Here is a 15,740-nt window from a genome sequence, read left to right as displayed (position 1 = left end):
TAATGATTTAAAATTGTTTCATCAAAATTATATTACAAATTGCAGTTGGGAATATTACTCATCAAAGAACTATCAATGACATTTTGAACTGCTAAAAGAGCCAAGTTATGCACAACTTGGTTGGCTTCTCTATGAACATGGTAACATTTCCAATTAGGCTAAGCACGTAGAATCCTCTTCGTATCTGTTACATGATGTATAAAAGAATTTCATTGTTGGTCCATTGAATTCACGGCATTCACCACATGTAAAGCATCCCCTTCCAAGATGGCGGCATGCACGTTATGTTCTGCATTGAACCTTGCGGCATAATATGAAGCTAACATCTCCCATACAATAGGTTCGAAACTTTCATGCTGTGTCAATGATCTAGCTGCAATAAAATTTTCTTCGGAATAACATATCACCAACCTAATTCTAACACGACATACCATTGGGTTTGTCAATGGCAGCATCCCAGTTGGTTTTGTACCAACTTTCCGAGAGAGCTTTCCACTTTATTTTAGAACGTTCACCATTTGCCTTGTTGTCACTTGAGCTTGTCATTCGGGCTTACTTGAACTCTTTCATTGCTGTTTTTGTCTCCTTAATTAGTACATTTGAGTGTACAAAACTGCCTCCATGGATGACCTCATTTTTCCGAAACCAAATCTTTTTGGCCAACCTCGCAAACACATGAAAATTTTTTAGGCCATATTTGGTGAGAATTTTTTCGGCAACACTGATGAAATCCCTTACCCCATAGAGGCTTTGTGCTCCCCGCACATCCTGAGCCGGGGGCATCCCCAGAGAAATTTTTTCACCAGTTTGTGAGCTCTCAGTGATTGTGGTCGGGCTTATTATTGTTTTTCTCAATTGTTGCCATCTAAATTTCAACGGTAGGTAAATTTACTATTGAAAAAAATGTAAAAAAAAAAAAAAAGACACCAAATATTTCTCTAAACCAAATCCATGAGCAACTTGGCGCGCAAGGCTGCAACCATGCACTCAGAATCCCAAGTGCTCGGATCTCTTTGATGGAGTTCAGGTCCGGTACGCAAGAAGACTGGGAAAAGTACTCAAAAGGCAAAAAATTCAGCACACTTATTTGCTCGCTTGTCCATTAATCATTCATGGCACACAGACGCTTTTCATCAACGTTTTCTATTTGAAAGCAGACTTCGCTGGCCTCCTTTAGGAAAAAATTATTTAAAAGAAGAGAAACCCGAAAAAGAAAAAAAGAAAAGCTCGTGGAATGTAGTCCACATATTCTAAGCCATAGCCATTAGAAAATGACCCGCAACTTTCCAAGTCATCGGCCTCAAAAAGCCTTATTGCTTCATGGCTTGCCGACGCATATAACTTGCAGGATAAGAAATTACGTACAGTACATCTCTTGGACTAACTATAGTTGGATTCCACTAAACCCCCCAACCCACCCCCCCACCCCCCCCAAAAAAAAAAAAAAAAGGGAAAAAAAAATCTGAAAGAGTTGTGAAATTTAGTTAAAGGAAAAATAAGAGTCCATAAAAATATCAAACACCCCAACATTTGAGAAACCTTGAAACAACATTTCACAGTTGGGAGCTCAAAAGTCTGCAATCATGTTTCCCCCAAGAGACATGCCTTCACCATCTTCATTATTCTCAGCCTACGCTTCCATGGCCGCTTCAATGATGCTTGTACGGTCGATGGCCAACGAGCTCATTCCCCACCCAATTCGTGGCTATATCGTCTCTACCCTGCGCTTCTATTTCAAGGCTCACTCCCCTAAGCTGACTCTGGTGATCGAAGAAAATAATGGCATGTCCCGCAACCAAGTGTATGATGCAGCGGAGATTTACCTCTGCACCAAGATTAGTCCCAACACCGAAAGGCTGAAGATCTGCAAAAGCCCCAAAGAGAAGAATCTGACGATCCGGCTGGAGAAGGGAGAGAAGATTGTCGACACTTACGAAGGGGTTGAGCTTAGGTGGAGATATGTTTGCGCCGAGTCGGAGAAAAACAATCCAAATGATCCTTATCCTCCGAGATCGGAAAAGCGCTACTTTGAGCTCACTTTCCACAAGGTACACAAGGAAAAGATCTTGAACTCTTACGTGCCCTTTTTCCTTGAGAAAGCCAAGGCCATCAAAGATGAGGAGAGGGTTTTGAAGATGTACACGCTCAACACTTCTCACTGCTATAATGGAGTCAAGTGGGAGTCCATCAATCTCGAACACCCGGCAACGTTCGAGACATTGGCCATGGAGCCGGACCTGAAATATGCTGTAATAGAGGATCTAAACAGATTTCTCAGGAGGAAGGAGTTTTATAAGAGAGTGGGGAGGGCGTGGAAACGTGGCTACTTGTTGTATGGACCCCCAGGCACGGGCAAATCGAGCTTGGTTGCAGCCATGGCTAATCATTTGAAGTTTGATGTCTATGATTTGCAGCTTGCAAATATATTGCGTGATTCGGACCTCAGAAAATTGTTGCTGGCTACTGGCAATAGGTCCATACTTGTTATTGAAGATATTGATTGCAGTGTGGAGATACCAGATCGTCGGCATGGAGATGGACGTAAGCAACATGACGCACAGGTTAGTAATTTTGCATATTTTATAGATATCTTCTAAGTTTCAAGTTTTTCCCATTAATTGCATATTACTTTACTTTCCTTTTGAATTTTCATGTGATTAAGCCCGACCAAATCCCTGCAATTAGGCAGACAACTGAGAGAGGTTCTTGATTGTGTTCAATCGAAACAAAGAATTTGAGAAGCCTAATATTGCCCCAGACCAGACTGGCCTTTATTGTGGGGTTAGTCCCATTACATTATGAGTTTAATTAGAACTCTTTTCTAAAAACAAAAAACAATGGACAGCAGTATATCTTTAATACTTTTTGCACGTGCACTGTTTTCCCATGCCTCTTCATAAATTTGTTTTAATTTGTCTTCTTTCATTTGGTGAATCTTTAGCTTTGATTACATTAGTATTTCGTTGGTTATTAACCTGTGTATGGTTAATTAAAGAATTCATTTCACGCCCACAAGCCCCACCACCACTAAGCATTCCTTAATTAACACCATCCCTTTCACTATCAAGCCACGCCAGAACCAGCCATTTCCTCGTTTTTTTCACCATCACCACCACCACCACCAAATACAAAACACATTGGAAAGGCTTTTGCTTGGTAGTAGTGGGTACCACAGAAGATCTTTATTCGTGTAAAGTTATTTTATCTGCCATAAGACCCATTTCAGGTTCATGGATATGTTTCTGCATTTACTTGCAGTGACCAATGGTTTCACAAGAATTCCCTTTCTTTATTGAACAGCTCAGAGATAAGAGTGAATCCGATCTGTATTTTTTTACTCAACCAACCATTCAAGTTTGTAACTTTATTTTCTATTTTTCTTCCTTTTCTTTTTCTTACCCTTTTTTTATTTGTAAAAGTTGAATATTCCTTCTTTTTCCAATGCCATGCCATTCAAGTTTGTAACTTTATACTAATAATAAAAAAAAAGTTTGTAACTTTATTTTCTCTTTTTTATTTTTTATTTTGTAAAAGTTGAATATTCTTTCTTTTTCCAATGCCATGCCAGCTTGTAAAAGTTAGCCCAGTATCAGCCATAAAGAGGTCCATTTTAATGTTACATCGATCCATCTCATGTTGTAGACTAAATTTTATAGCATCTAAAGGTCTATATATAGCTTACAATCCAAGTCATTTAAAATTTTTAAATGTAGATTATTAATTGCTGTAAAGTCTAATCTATATTATGGAATGGATCCTCTCTATTTCATTTGAAATTAAAAGATCCTACTCCAATGCTACATTCACTCATTTCACTCTCTTCTTTACTCCCTAAGAGGCATTGCCATGTTAAACTAGAAAAAGAAATTGCCTCCTAGTCGACTCCATCCCAACCACCACACAAGGGCGGCAATGCTACATTGCACTGCCACGTCAATAAAATTTTTGGGGCTAATATGGCAGTGTTACGTCACATTGTGATGTTAGGGAGTATAAGATTACCACATCAAGTAGTGTCTCTAGCATTTTCCCATGGATTTACCCTCATGGACCCAACTTCTTCTCTGCGTCTATAAACGCATAAACTTCTTCCATTGCCAACTTCTTCCACCATTATACTAAACTCAATTTCTACTTTTTAAGTTGGCGCAGTTGACCCTATCTGGGCTCCTAAACTTCATAGACGGCTTGTGGTCTAGTTGTGGAGATGAGAGAATCATCGTATTCACCACCAACCACAAGGACAGGTTAGACCCAGCTCTGTTGCGTCCTGGACGAATGGACATGCACATTCACATGTCCTACTGCACAACACATGGCTTCAAGCAGTTGGCTTCAACCTACTTGGGAATCCGAGGCCACCACCAACTATTTGGAGAGATTGAAGGCTTACTGGAAACTGCTCAGGTGACTCCAGCACAAGTTGCTGAAGAGTTAATGAAGGGTGAGCATGCTGATATTGCACTCCAAGAACTTACCAAGCTCCTTAAGCGCAAGAACCTAGAAGCTGATGAAGGGGAAGCGGATGCGGATGCGGCTGAGAAAAATACTGGAATTCGAGATGCGAAAAGGCAGAAATTAGAGAATAAACCAAGAAAATCTCTGAGGAACATTAGAGGAAGAGGCAACAGAAGAAGAAGGTAAAGCTTGTAATCAGCTGGCAGCTGATGTCTATATAACTCACTAATCTATCTAGAATGATGTCCACCTAGATAGATTACCAAGAAAATCTGAGGGCAAACACTGGAGAAAAAGGCAATAGAAGAAGAAAAAGCTTGTAATCAGCTGACAGCTGATGTCTATATAAACCACTAATCTATCTAGAATGATGTCTACCTTGTAAAATAATCATTGATTCTAGATTTGGGTTTGATTTACTACTCTCCATTGTCGACTAAAGGCCACCTATAAATTCATCAAAATTGTCGATTTGAAAGAAATTGGATATCGCAGTAGGAATCACCAACCCAAGCTTCATATATTAATTCTAGTGCACATGAAGATTCGCTGTCTACACTTCTGAGCGAAATTTCACGAATAAAAACATCAAAACCGCAAATAAAAGAATTACAAGACTACAGGAAAATCCCAGAGATGCAATGGGCCAGAGCGAATCAACTTCAGCCAATAGATTTTGTTTCTATCCTCAGAAACAACAAGAACAATCAAAGGGACAAAGTGGGGTACTTCCAGCATCTGCCTTATTGATACCCAACTCCTCTTCTGTGTAGAGAGCAAGGCCATCCTTTGTCCTCTTTTTAGGCCGAGAAGGTGGATCCACAAACCCACCATCATTAGACCCTTTATTCTTGTTCTTTTTCTTCATCTTCTTAGGATTTCTAGTTGTATCTTCATTTGGCTTTTCAGCCTTTTCTGGTTCAGATTTCTTCCTCTTTTTTCCCAAAAAGATTTCATCAATCTCACTGCTAGCCTTTTTCTGCGCTGAAGAGGGTTTTTCTTCTTCAGCGACATTATTTTCTTTCATTTGAGTAGCTTTTTTGGAAGAACTCTTTTTTGGCATTGGAAATTTGGAAGGAACTAAAGCTGCAGACCCAGATATAAGTCTTGGTGAGAATTAAATGTTAAGATATAAATTAAATGCTTTAAATTCATCTATTCCTATCAACTTAAGCTTCTGAGATAAATGGTGAGATAAATGGTGATTTAGCGGGTAATTTCGGTAATAGGATTACATTGTGTTCTTATTCCTTGATATATTTCCGTTACTCCTTATTTATAAACCTGATTAGAATCAATACTATAAGGTAAATATCCTCTAAGCAATTTAAACCTGAAATGGAATCCTGACATATATTCCAACATTAAATTGCTCTGTTTGGTCTCACTAAATAATTAGAGAAGAGAGAGAGAGAGAAGGACAGATATGAATGCATTCAACTATTTGATAAATCATCATTTGGGACTGATCGATGCAATGATTTGGCCTAACAACTTTGAATCAATCAGTTTTAAAACAAAACAAGATTAAAACCCAGAAATCGAAAAGCAAACGACTTTGAAATTTCAATCTCAGAAAGCAGAGCTCACACACAACAAATAAGATTACCACCCTAGCGACACTTCAAAGAGAAAAAAAAATAAAAATCCATGAGTAATACATCAAATTGCCTCCGTTTGGCTGCTAAGAAAAACTAGACAAAGAAAAAAGTTACAATTTTTAGTTCAATTCATTTTTTCCTCCTTTTACTCCAGTTAATATTAGAAACAATCACACTTATTGATAAACAATGCACAACAATCACGAACAAACTCAGACTAGTTGTAAAGGAAAAAGGGGCTAAAGGTAAAGGGTAAAGATTTGTGAGTCCAGAATTGTATAACATAACAAGAATGGACGCAAGAAAAGTGAGGATTAGGAAATAGCTAACCTTTTGATTCCAACAAAATGCGTGAGAAGCCCAGCTTCGTGTTTACAGGGAAGACAGACAAGCGACGGCGACGGGGAAATTGGTTATGGTGAGGGGGAAGACAAATCCCACTCTGCAGCCGCAACTTGAAATCTCACGCTCCAAGGGAGAATTATCTCGATCGAACAACTCAACGACCAGACGGTTCGGGCTTTCACACAAAGTTCTTGGAGCCCCTTTAAAACATTATGGACCCCCAACTCAAAACACAAAAATGTTTCGGCCCAAATTTTAAAGCCCACAGCCCAATAATACGTGAGCAGAGCTTTCACATAGATTAATCTTAATCTAAAATAAATTTAATAATTTAATCAATATTTTAACAGTTCTCTTCACGTGTCTACTTGAATTCACGTAAATGATGAAAACATAGTTCGAACTCAATTCTTCTACTATAATACCACGTTAAATCACCACTTGCCTGAAACGTTTAAACTAATATGAAATTATAAATTTAATTATTTAGATAATTACAAATTATTTTAATTAATGATTTTTCAAATTGACTCTACATTCGATTATTTATTAATTATTATTTTTCAATATCATTTTAATATTCTTTTTTACATCCATTCGTTGTTGCTGCTTTTAGTTCTTTTGAATGCCACTTAATTCGCACATATCCATCTCAGTATAGTAGGGCACCTTTAAAAAGATGCCTCTTCTCCCACAAAGATATTGTTTAAATAAAACGAACCTCACATACTGATATTATATTCTAATGGGACATATACACGTGCACATGGAAATTTTATATTTAATTTACGTATGTTTTGTTGTTTCAAGCATACAAAGAATTCTAGCATACCATGTGTTTATTTATATAAAAATTATTTTGTATTGACTATTATCTTAAAAAATAATTAAATTTATGAACCTTAATTATGCCCCCTTCAATTTCATTTTTGTAGCATTTTGGCCTGCCATTTGTGCAACTTTTCATTTTTTTTTTTTTTTTTTTTTTTTTTGTAACAAACCTTCCTTCATTCAACAAAGAGATTACAAAGGAAACATGAAAAGAAAAACAAATATAAGCTTACTGTAAACTTCAACTGACCAGATCTTAAAAAAGAGGAATGAGATCATAAACGGAAAAAAAAGATGCGAATGCAGCCTGATAAAACCTTTGCTGCGGTGCATACTGGTGATGGATACTACCATCGGAAGTACGAATACTCCTATCAAACATCTAAACATACTTCCTAAAAACCCATGAAAATTTAGATGAGAAGTAACGGTGGAAAAAAGGTTTCCAATAAGAAACCAGAAAGAAAAGGAAAAAAGATCTACTCCACAGACAAAGAGTCTGAAGACCAAACAGATCGAAATAAAAACTAAGCAACTTTTCAATTTGGGTGAAGTACTAAACCGTTATGTTTTGCATGAGTTATGATAATAAATAGTACTGTAAATTTCTCTTTTGCATGAACCAGTCATGCAATATGCATGAATTGAAGTTGATTCATCTACAATATATTAATTTTATCTTTAGTATTTATATAAGACAGTGTGTTATGAGAATAGTCAAGATAGATAAAAGCAACTAGCAGAGGTAACAGAAACCTGCATGTCGATATATAATCCGAAACCAATTCTGCAAAATGGAAAGTAGTGATTTCTTTTCACTAAAAATTGACCCATACCAATATTGAGAGCACTCTTAACGATTCGGAGAAGCCAACAATACTTTACAAATTTATCTCAATTTCTTATCAATATCATCTAATTATAAACATCATGACAAGTTTGAGATAAACTTGTAAAGTAATTGTTGGAATCTCCGACAACCATTACAGTGCTTTCAATGTCAGTAAGAGCCAAAATTGATTGATGGGCTTTGTATCCACAAGGCAAGGTGAGGAAGCTTGTTCACTTTATTGTGGCTGATTAGATGATAAACTTGTCATGGGCATAAATGCAAATATACTAGTAGTTTAAGGGAATAAAGTCTAATTTTACCTACCATATAATAATATATGTATTAAGCATAAATAAAAATGTGTTACGTGAGACTCATGTTTTATAAAAAGGCTTGATTTTTTTTTACATGTTCATATAAGGCGATAAAGATAGGGATTCGAATTAATAACCTCTGTTTTATTAAATGTGGTCTATATAGCCGATTGAGGTATCGGGGACTAGACATGCTGCTCATGGTGGAATTCAAAACAAAATGGACGATCATAGATTGGTGCGCGATGCATAAGATTCGGTGAGCTGTTTGCTTGCAAAAGAAGCAAAAGTCGACAGCGAAGAACTGATGAAACTCATCCTAGCCGCATATAAACAAAACGCTACCCATCAAATTAAACTCATCTGAACCCTCGCCTGAGTTTGAGCACCGCCGCAATGTTTTCTCCCAAAGAGATGCCCTCCACGGCCTCAACATTGTTCTCCGCCTATGCGTCCTTCGCCGCCACCATGATGATGGTCCGGTCCATGGCCAACGAGATCGTCCCTTACGAGCTCCGCGCCTACCTCCACTCTGCCTTGAATTACCTATTTACCTCCCGCTCCTCCACTCTCACCCTCGTCATCGACGAGTGCTGCGGCATGGCCCGCAACCAGGTCTACGAAGCCGCCGAGCTCTACCTGCGAACCAAGATCAGCCCCGCCACGGACCGCCTCAGAGTCAGCAAGACCCCGCGCCAAAAGCACATCAGCGCCGCCATCGAGAAGGGCGAGGAGATCAATGACAAGTTCGAGAACCTCCAAGTCAAGTGGCGGTTCGTCTGCACCGAACCCAAAGACCAACGTTCCAACGACGAGAAGCGCTTCTTCGAGTTGATCTTCAACAAGAAATTCAAGGACAAAGTGTTCGATTCTTACCTGCCGTACGTTCTGCTCAGAGCTAACGCTATCAAAGAGCAACAGAAAGTTGTCAAGCTGTACAACCGCGAGTGCCCGTCCGACGACATCGACGGAGGGGGTTGGGGGATGTGGGGTTCCATCAATCTGGAGCATCCGTCTACGTTCGACACGTTGGCAATGGAGCCGGAGCTCAAGCAGGCCATAGTTGAGGACTTGGACAGGTTTCTCAGGAGGAAAGAGTTCTACAAGAAGGTGGGGAAGGCTTGGAAGAGAGGGTACTTGTTGTACGGTCCGCCTGGTACGGGTAAATCGAGCTTGATTGCGGCCATGGCTAATTACCTCAAGTTCGACATCTACGACTTGGAGCTGACGAGTGTTTACGGCAACTCCGATCTGAGGAGGATTTTGTTGTCCACCACCAACCGGTCTATTCTGGTGATTGAGGATATAGATTGCAGCATGGAGGTGCAGGATCGCCAAAATCCTGACGAGTTTCAAGCTTCTTCCACGTCCAAGGTTAGTAATTTTTTATAAAATAATCGGTTTTGTTAAGATAAATAAGAAGTATAATGATGGAAAGATTATTATTTAAATGAAATATAAAAGGTCGTGTTTGATCATTTTGTTTAGGGGTGTTTTTTTTTTTTTTTTTTTTGTGCTTTTATTGAAAAAAAAAAAATTGTTTACTTGAAATATAAAGGGTAAAAAGGTCTTGAGCTTTTGTGAGAAAAGTTGATTGTTAAATGTTTTAACTTTTTAGTAAAAAAATTGAAAAAGAAAAATAGTAAGCAAACAAACCCCTAAATCGTTTAATTAATATTTTGAGGTAGATATATTTATCAAGAAAAGAGTAAGCACCCATAATTTTTTTTTTTTTTTTTTTTTAATAATTTATCAACTCTATGTGAGCTAATTAATTATCTTCTCAAGATAGAATTAGGGTGTTCAGTTGCTTAATTTGTCTTTTAATTTTGTAGGTGACGCTCTCGGGTCTATTGAATTTCATTGACGGTTTGTGGTCAAGCTGTGGAGATGAGCGAATCATTGTGTTCACCACCAACCACAAAGACCGGCTAGATCCTGCCTTGCTGCGACCCGGTCGAATGGACATGCACATTAACATGTCATATTGTACAACTCGTGGGTTTAGAGTCTTGGCCTCTAATTACCTCGGCATTCATCAGAGCAAAACCCACCATCTCTATGGAGAAATTGAAGACCTAATAGACAACACAGAGACCACCCCAGCTGAGGTTGCTGAGGAACTAATGAAGAGTGATGATGCGGATGTCGCTTTTGGCGAGCTTCTTAATTTCCTCAAGCGTAAGAAGGCTGCAAGCATTGAAATTAAAGAGGAAGAAGGGAGTAAGAAGACTGAAGAAGATCAAGAAGCAAAGAGATTGAAACTGACGAGAATTGCTAGAAATTTTAGGAAAAAAGCTATAAAAGGAAAGAGGAAGAAGAAGAGGTCTCAGGTGACGAGCCAACGAGTGTAAAATGTTATTGCACTTTGGCAACACAGTTTTTTAACACAGTATATATTATTTCAAATCTTCAGTGGGCTTATAATGGGGATGCCCTTGGAAAGCAGGCCCGGCCAGCAATCACTTATTTTACGATTGTAGCCTTTTTAATTTTTTTTTTTTTTTTTTTAATATATATGAATTTGGAAACATATATTAGAGCTGTACCTCTCTAGGTATTATATCCCTTAATTTACTTATTTATGTGCGTGAATAACTTGGGCTGGATCTGAAGTCTGGACCATGGAATGAGATATGAGATAGAATTTGATATTATTATACCCGATGATTAGATGATGCTACGTGATAAATATTTCGATTATGTTAATTATTGTCCTCTTTTTAAAAGAGCATAGCCATTTATAAAGAAAAATCAGCTCTCTCTGTTTAAACAACTAGAATTCTTGTCTTCTTGTTAATTAATCATCTCACATGAGGCTAAAAACTTTCTTTGTTTGTTGCTTTTTTTGTTGTCCACGTTTCAGCAAGACATGGGAATGACAGATTGTGTTATTTGCTTCCCCTTTTCTTTGTTTTGTCTTTTTAGTTGACTCCTCCCCACGTGATTCATGATTTTGCACACCTGGCTCTTCTCACGTTTAGCTCACCAGCCCTTTGATTTTATTTTTTTTTAAGAGCAAATTTCTGTTAAGAGTATATTTGAAGTTGTCGCTTAAGATGGTTAATTTTTTTTAGCGAAATTTAGAGGCAAAGTTACTGCCCGGTTTGCTAAATGTTTTTATTTCAATACTATTTATTTTATTATTTTTTTACGTCATATCATATCAATCACTTTTTATTATTATTTAAATAAAAAATTATTACCAAACAAAATCTTTTAATTTTTTTCATGCTAAACACACCTCTAGGGATTAGTGGTCAACTCATGGACTGTTGCCAGCACGTTTTCTGTGAAGGTAGTATTAATACAACCGAGAATGAATTGGTCCTTCTTTTCTCACGTAGCATGAGTATTCATCAATGGGAACTAGTTATGTAGAGATCACAAGGAAATAAAGTCTATATAGCCGTTGCAGGTGAATCTCTTTATAGCCGTTGGAGAAGAGTAACAGTGTAACACCTTGGAGATTATACAGTTGTCTCGTTTTCTGCAGGTCTTTCAACTTCTCTCTCTTGGTTCAGATCTTTTCAACTCATTGTTTCTATTTTTAGCTCACACTGCACATCAGCTGCCGAGGAGAAAGGAAAGCACGGCTTTTCTTCCTTCTTCTTGTTCATTAATTATCTCCTGCAGTCTGCAGAAGATAAAAGACAAAAGAGCAGCTCCTCTTCGTTTTCACGTCTCAGCCTCTCACGTTTCTTGCCTTTCTTTCTGTTTTTGGAACATCCATCCACTGCAGAAAAGAAAGGTGAACATTGCCTTCCTTCTATTTTATAATTAAGTTTGAAAGGTAAATATTTCAAACTTAATTATAAAATGCAAGAATTAGTACAAATTGAAAACTAGGGTCTTAAAGTAAATTTACCAAAAGCACATAGGACAAGAGGATCCTATGCATTTCAAGTGAAATTAATAAGAGTCATTGGAGGGTCTCAATTCATCATCTTTGCTTTATTCACCTTGGAAATCATAAACCGTCCATTAATGTAAGAACCACTACTTTTGTTTTTTTCCAAGCCCAGCCCTCAATAGCTCTCCTCTTGAACTCATACCTATATATAATAAGGAGGCGTTGATGCCCAACAACAAGACAACAACCTTTAAACCAACATTTTACATCCTACTTCTCCATCATGAATTCTGTTCTTCACAGCTTTTCCTCGTCTCTGAAGAGCATACCTACAGCTTCATCATGGTTCGAGGCCTATGTGGCCCTCTCCACATCTATGATGCTTTTGCAAACTGCGATCAATCAATTCATACCGGTGAATGTTCGATCATACATCATGTCAAGACTGAAGAGCTACTTCTTTGGAACTGTTGCCGATGTCTCTTCTCTTGTCACTCTCACCATCCCTGAGTTCTGGGAGAACATGGGTCGTAACAAACTCTATGATGCTGTCAAAGAATATCTACCTTCCAAGATCAGCAGTGCAAACAAAAACCTCAGAGTCGGCATGGGAGGAGGTAAGAAGATAGCGATGGCAATCGAAGGTGGAGAATCCATCGTCGACGTCTTTGACAACATAAAGCTTACATGGACATGTTCCCATCAGAAAGATCAGCAACAGCAAGCGTCGACAGATTTCTTTTCTCGTCGGCAACCGATCCCGAGTCCTACTCAATCAGACGCGAGACCCATGTACGTGCTGAGTTTTGATGAAAATGATAGAGAGAAAGTCATGGATTCTTATCTGCCTCATATCGTGAACAAATACAATGCTATGAAAAAGGGAAAGAAGGTTTTGAAGCACTACACGAGGACGAGTGGCGTATGGCAATCATCCGTGCTGGAGCATCCGGCAACATTCGACACGGTTGCCATGGAACCCGAGTTGAAGAATGCTATTATCGATGACCTGGATCGGTTCCTGAGGAGGAAGAGTTTTTACAAAAGGGTTGGGAAAGCTTGGAAGCGTGGCTATCTGTTGTATGGGCCTCCCGGAACTGGGAAAACCAGCCTGATTGCAGCTATGGCAAATTACTTGAAGTTTGATGTCTATGATTTGGAGCTTAGTGGTGTTCACTCCAATGCAGATCTGATGATGTCGTTGCGTAATACGTGTAATCGTTCCATTCTTGTGGTTGAGGACATAGATTGCAATAGTGAGGTCCAGGATCGATCAAGAGAAGATGGTGATCGTGCTCTAAAACGTCAGTTTAAAAGGGTTAGTCTGTCCCAAATACATCCTAAGATTTTTCGTTCAAAATTCATACATTCTTTGAAATAAGATACTAATCTCTAATATGTTCCGGTCATCTGTCCATTTTTATCTCATTTTTTTACGTGGCTTTTTTGTCTCTTGCTTATTTATATGCTTTTTGTGTTGTTTTTGCAGTTCACACTCTCAGGTTTACTAAACTCCATAGATGGTTTGTGGACAAGGAGCTCAGAGGAGCGAATCATTGTGTTTACTACCAATCACAAAGACCAAATAGATCCGGCATTATTACGTCCTGGTAGAATGGACATGCACATTAACTTGTCATTTTGCACCGTTAATGGGTTCCGAATCTTAGCTTCCAATTATCTTGATGTCCAAAGTCATCCGCTCTTTGAACCAATTGATCGCCTGTTAAAAAAATTACAGGTCACTCCAGCAGTAGTGGCAGAAGAATTAATGAAGGATGATGATGCTGATGTTGTTCTTTCAAGATTCATTAATTTCCTTGAGCGAAAGGAGATGGGGGGCGATGGAATGAAGGATGTTGGTGATGAAAATGAAATCCCACTCTGTAGATCAAATAAGATAGAGATTGAAGATGATGAAACTAAAATCCCGCCCAGTAGATCAAAGAAGATAGAGATTGAAGATGAAGATGAAGATGAAGATGAAGATGAAGATTTCAACGATGACGAATATGAAGATGAATATGAATTTTGATGGCAAATAAAGAGCAGACTAGTATGTGTTACAAATTAATGTGCTTTGACATGTTAATTTTTACTTTTGGTTGTGTTTTACTGAACTCTAGTTTGTTGTAGGTTAAAAAGTGTGTTGTGAAGCCGGTGTGTGTGATTCTAGAACCTACTTTTGTAAAGCTTCTCTTGTCTTTGTATTGAGTAGCTGCTGAAAATCAGAATGCAAGAGAAAAAAAGAAAAGTAGAAAGAAAGAAAGAAAGAAAAAAAAAGAAAAGAGAGCTCATTTTGCAGAAAAATCCATTTCTCCCCTGTTTTTATTCCTCTGTTTTTCCCCTGCTTTGTGTACATTTTCTGCAGAAATTCTGCAGCGACTTCCTCTCTTATTTACTTGTGTTTCTTTTGTCTAACCTACTGCCCATTGAGAGGTGTATTGCTAAAACATCCAGCCAACAGTATGAAAGAGTGCCGTCTAATCCTACTATAGTACTATGATCTATATTTTATAACGATGAAGTAATTTTAGAACCTATTTTATCTTAATGAATTCAATTACATTAAAAAAAATGAATGAATTGAGCCTGAATTAATTTACTTGTATGTAATCCGAAATGATTAACTCATGATGGGTTTTGAGCAAATGAACAATTTGAGAAAGCCAACTCGTATAATTGTTGGGACCTTCCAGTTTGACGTCAACCATATGGAATATTTGGAAGTGTAAAAGTATGAGCACTAAAAATGTGTGAGCGCTCTGATACAAAGAATGGATGCTCCCTTGATCAGTTGGGAGGTCCATGTTTTGTCTTAATTATAATATAAGATTACAGTGTTTGTCTTACAATATACATGGGAGAACTAGTTTATGGCCGAGTATACATATAAAAGGAATGGTCCGTATATATATTGATATGAAAGAATGCTGTAATGCGTGTTGTGGTATATATGGAAGGAGCCATTGGTAAAGATCACAAGGAAATAAAGTCTATATAGCCGTTGGAGAAGAGTAACACCTTGGAGATTATACAGTTGTCTGGCTTACAATTTCATCGTCTCGTTTTCTGCAGCTCTCTCAACTTCTCTCTCTTGCTTCAGCTCTTTTCATCTCTTTGTTTCTCCTTTTAGCTCATACTGTGACACTGCTTTCCTTTCTCTTGTAACTTGTTCATCATCTCCTGCTGCAGAAGATAAAGAAAAAAGAGCAGCTCCTCTTCGTTTTCTCTGCAAGTGTTCAGGCCTTCAGCCTTTGGGTTGTTGCTGCATTTTTCTTTCCCTTTTTGTAACACCCATCCACTGCCTAAAAGAAAGGTCAGCATTGCTTTCCTTCTGTATTTTCGCTTTTTTGTACGGTAGCTCAGCTGGGTTTCGCTCGATCTTATACAAGGAATACATGTTATTTTTTATAAACTAAGTTAAAGGAAATTTCTTAAACCTAGTTTAGAGAAAAACTTTGTTCATAATAATTCCCTTTGTATCTCACATATTTTCACTCGTG

At 38.0% G+C, this 15,740-nt stretch overlaps 2 protein-coding genes and 1 pseudogene across 4 annotated transcripts; all 3 read left to right on the top strand.

Annotated features, from left to right (window-relative positions):
* Nucleotides 1-1,454: 1,454 nt before the first annotated feature.
* On the top strand, nucleotides 1,455-4,880 carry LOC132170445 (AAA-ATPase At5g17760). 2 transcript variants are annotated; one of them, XM_059581437.2, is made up of 2 exons: nucleotides 1,455-2,561; nucleotides 4,153-4,880. In XM_059581437.2, the coding sequence occupies exons 1-2, from the start codon at nucleotides 1,584-1,586 to the stop codon at nucleotides 4,642-4,644; spliced, it is 1,470 nt and encodes a 489-aa protein (XP_059437420.1). In that variant the 5' UTR covers nucleotides 1,455-1,583; the 3' UTR covers nucleotides 4,645-4,880. The 2 variants fall into 2 exon arrangements, with proteins under 2 accessions (XP_059437420.1, XP_059437419.1); XM_059581436.2 differs by having other exon boundaries at nucleotides 1,456-2,561; nucleotides 4,144-4,880.
* A 3,698-nt stretch (nucleotides 4,881-8,578) lies between these two features.
* Nucleotides 8,579-11,016, top strand: LOC132171234 (AAA-ATPase At2g18193). The gene is made up of 2 exons (XM_059582504.2): nucleotides 8,579-9,755; nucleotides 10,217-11,016. The coding sequence occupies exons 1-2, from the start codon at nucleotides 8,778-8,780 to the stop codon at nucleotides 10,733-10,735; spliced, it is 1,497 nt and encodes a 498-aa protein (XP_059438487.2). The 5' UTR covers nucleotides 8,579-8,777; the 3' UTR covers nucleotides 10,736-11,016.
* Nucleotides 11,017-12,517: 1,501 nt separating this feature from the next.
* Nucleotides 12,518-14,269, top strand: LOC132172852 (AAA-ATPase At3g50940 pseudogene; annotated as a pseudogene). The gene is made up of 2 exons (XR_015909826.1): nucleotides 12,518-13,552; nucleotides 13,724-14,269. The product of XR_015909826.1 is annotated as an AAA-ATPase At3g50940 pseudogene (transcript).
* Nucleotides 14,270-15,740: the final 1,471 nt, after the last annotated feature.

This window comes from Corylus avellana, chromosome 1 (assembly GCF_965113065.1).
Source record: "Corylus avellana chromosome 1, dhCorAvel1.hap1.2, whole genome shotgun sequence".
Taxonomy (NCBI): Eukaryota; Viridiplantae; Streptophyta; class Magnoliopsida; order Fagales; family Betulaceae; genus Corylus; species Corylus avellana.
The sequence above is the reverse complement of the archived record's forward strand: the minus strand, read 5'-3'. Positions and strand labels throughout refer to the sequence as shown.

Bases quoted from the DNA above. Each gene is read 5' to 3' on its own strand.
- LOC132171234 (XM_059582504.2), top strand. From the start codon at position 8,778: ATGTTTTCTCCCAAAGAGATGCCCTCCACGGCCTCAACATTGTTCTCC. The intron at 9,756-10,216 runs GTTAGTAATTTT...TTAATTTTGTAG, and splicing joins AAGCTTCTTCCACGTCCAAG to GTGACGCTCTCGGGTCTATT.
- LOC132170445 (XM_059581436.2), top strand. From the start codon at position 1,584: ATGTTTCCCCCAAGAGACATGCCTTCACCATCTTCATTATTCTCAGCC. The intron at 2,562-4,143 runs GTTAGTAATTTT...CTACTTTTTAAG, and splicing joins GTAAGCAACATGACGCACAG to TTGGCGCAGTTGACCCTATC.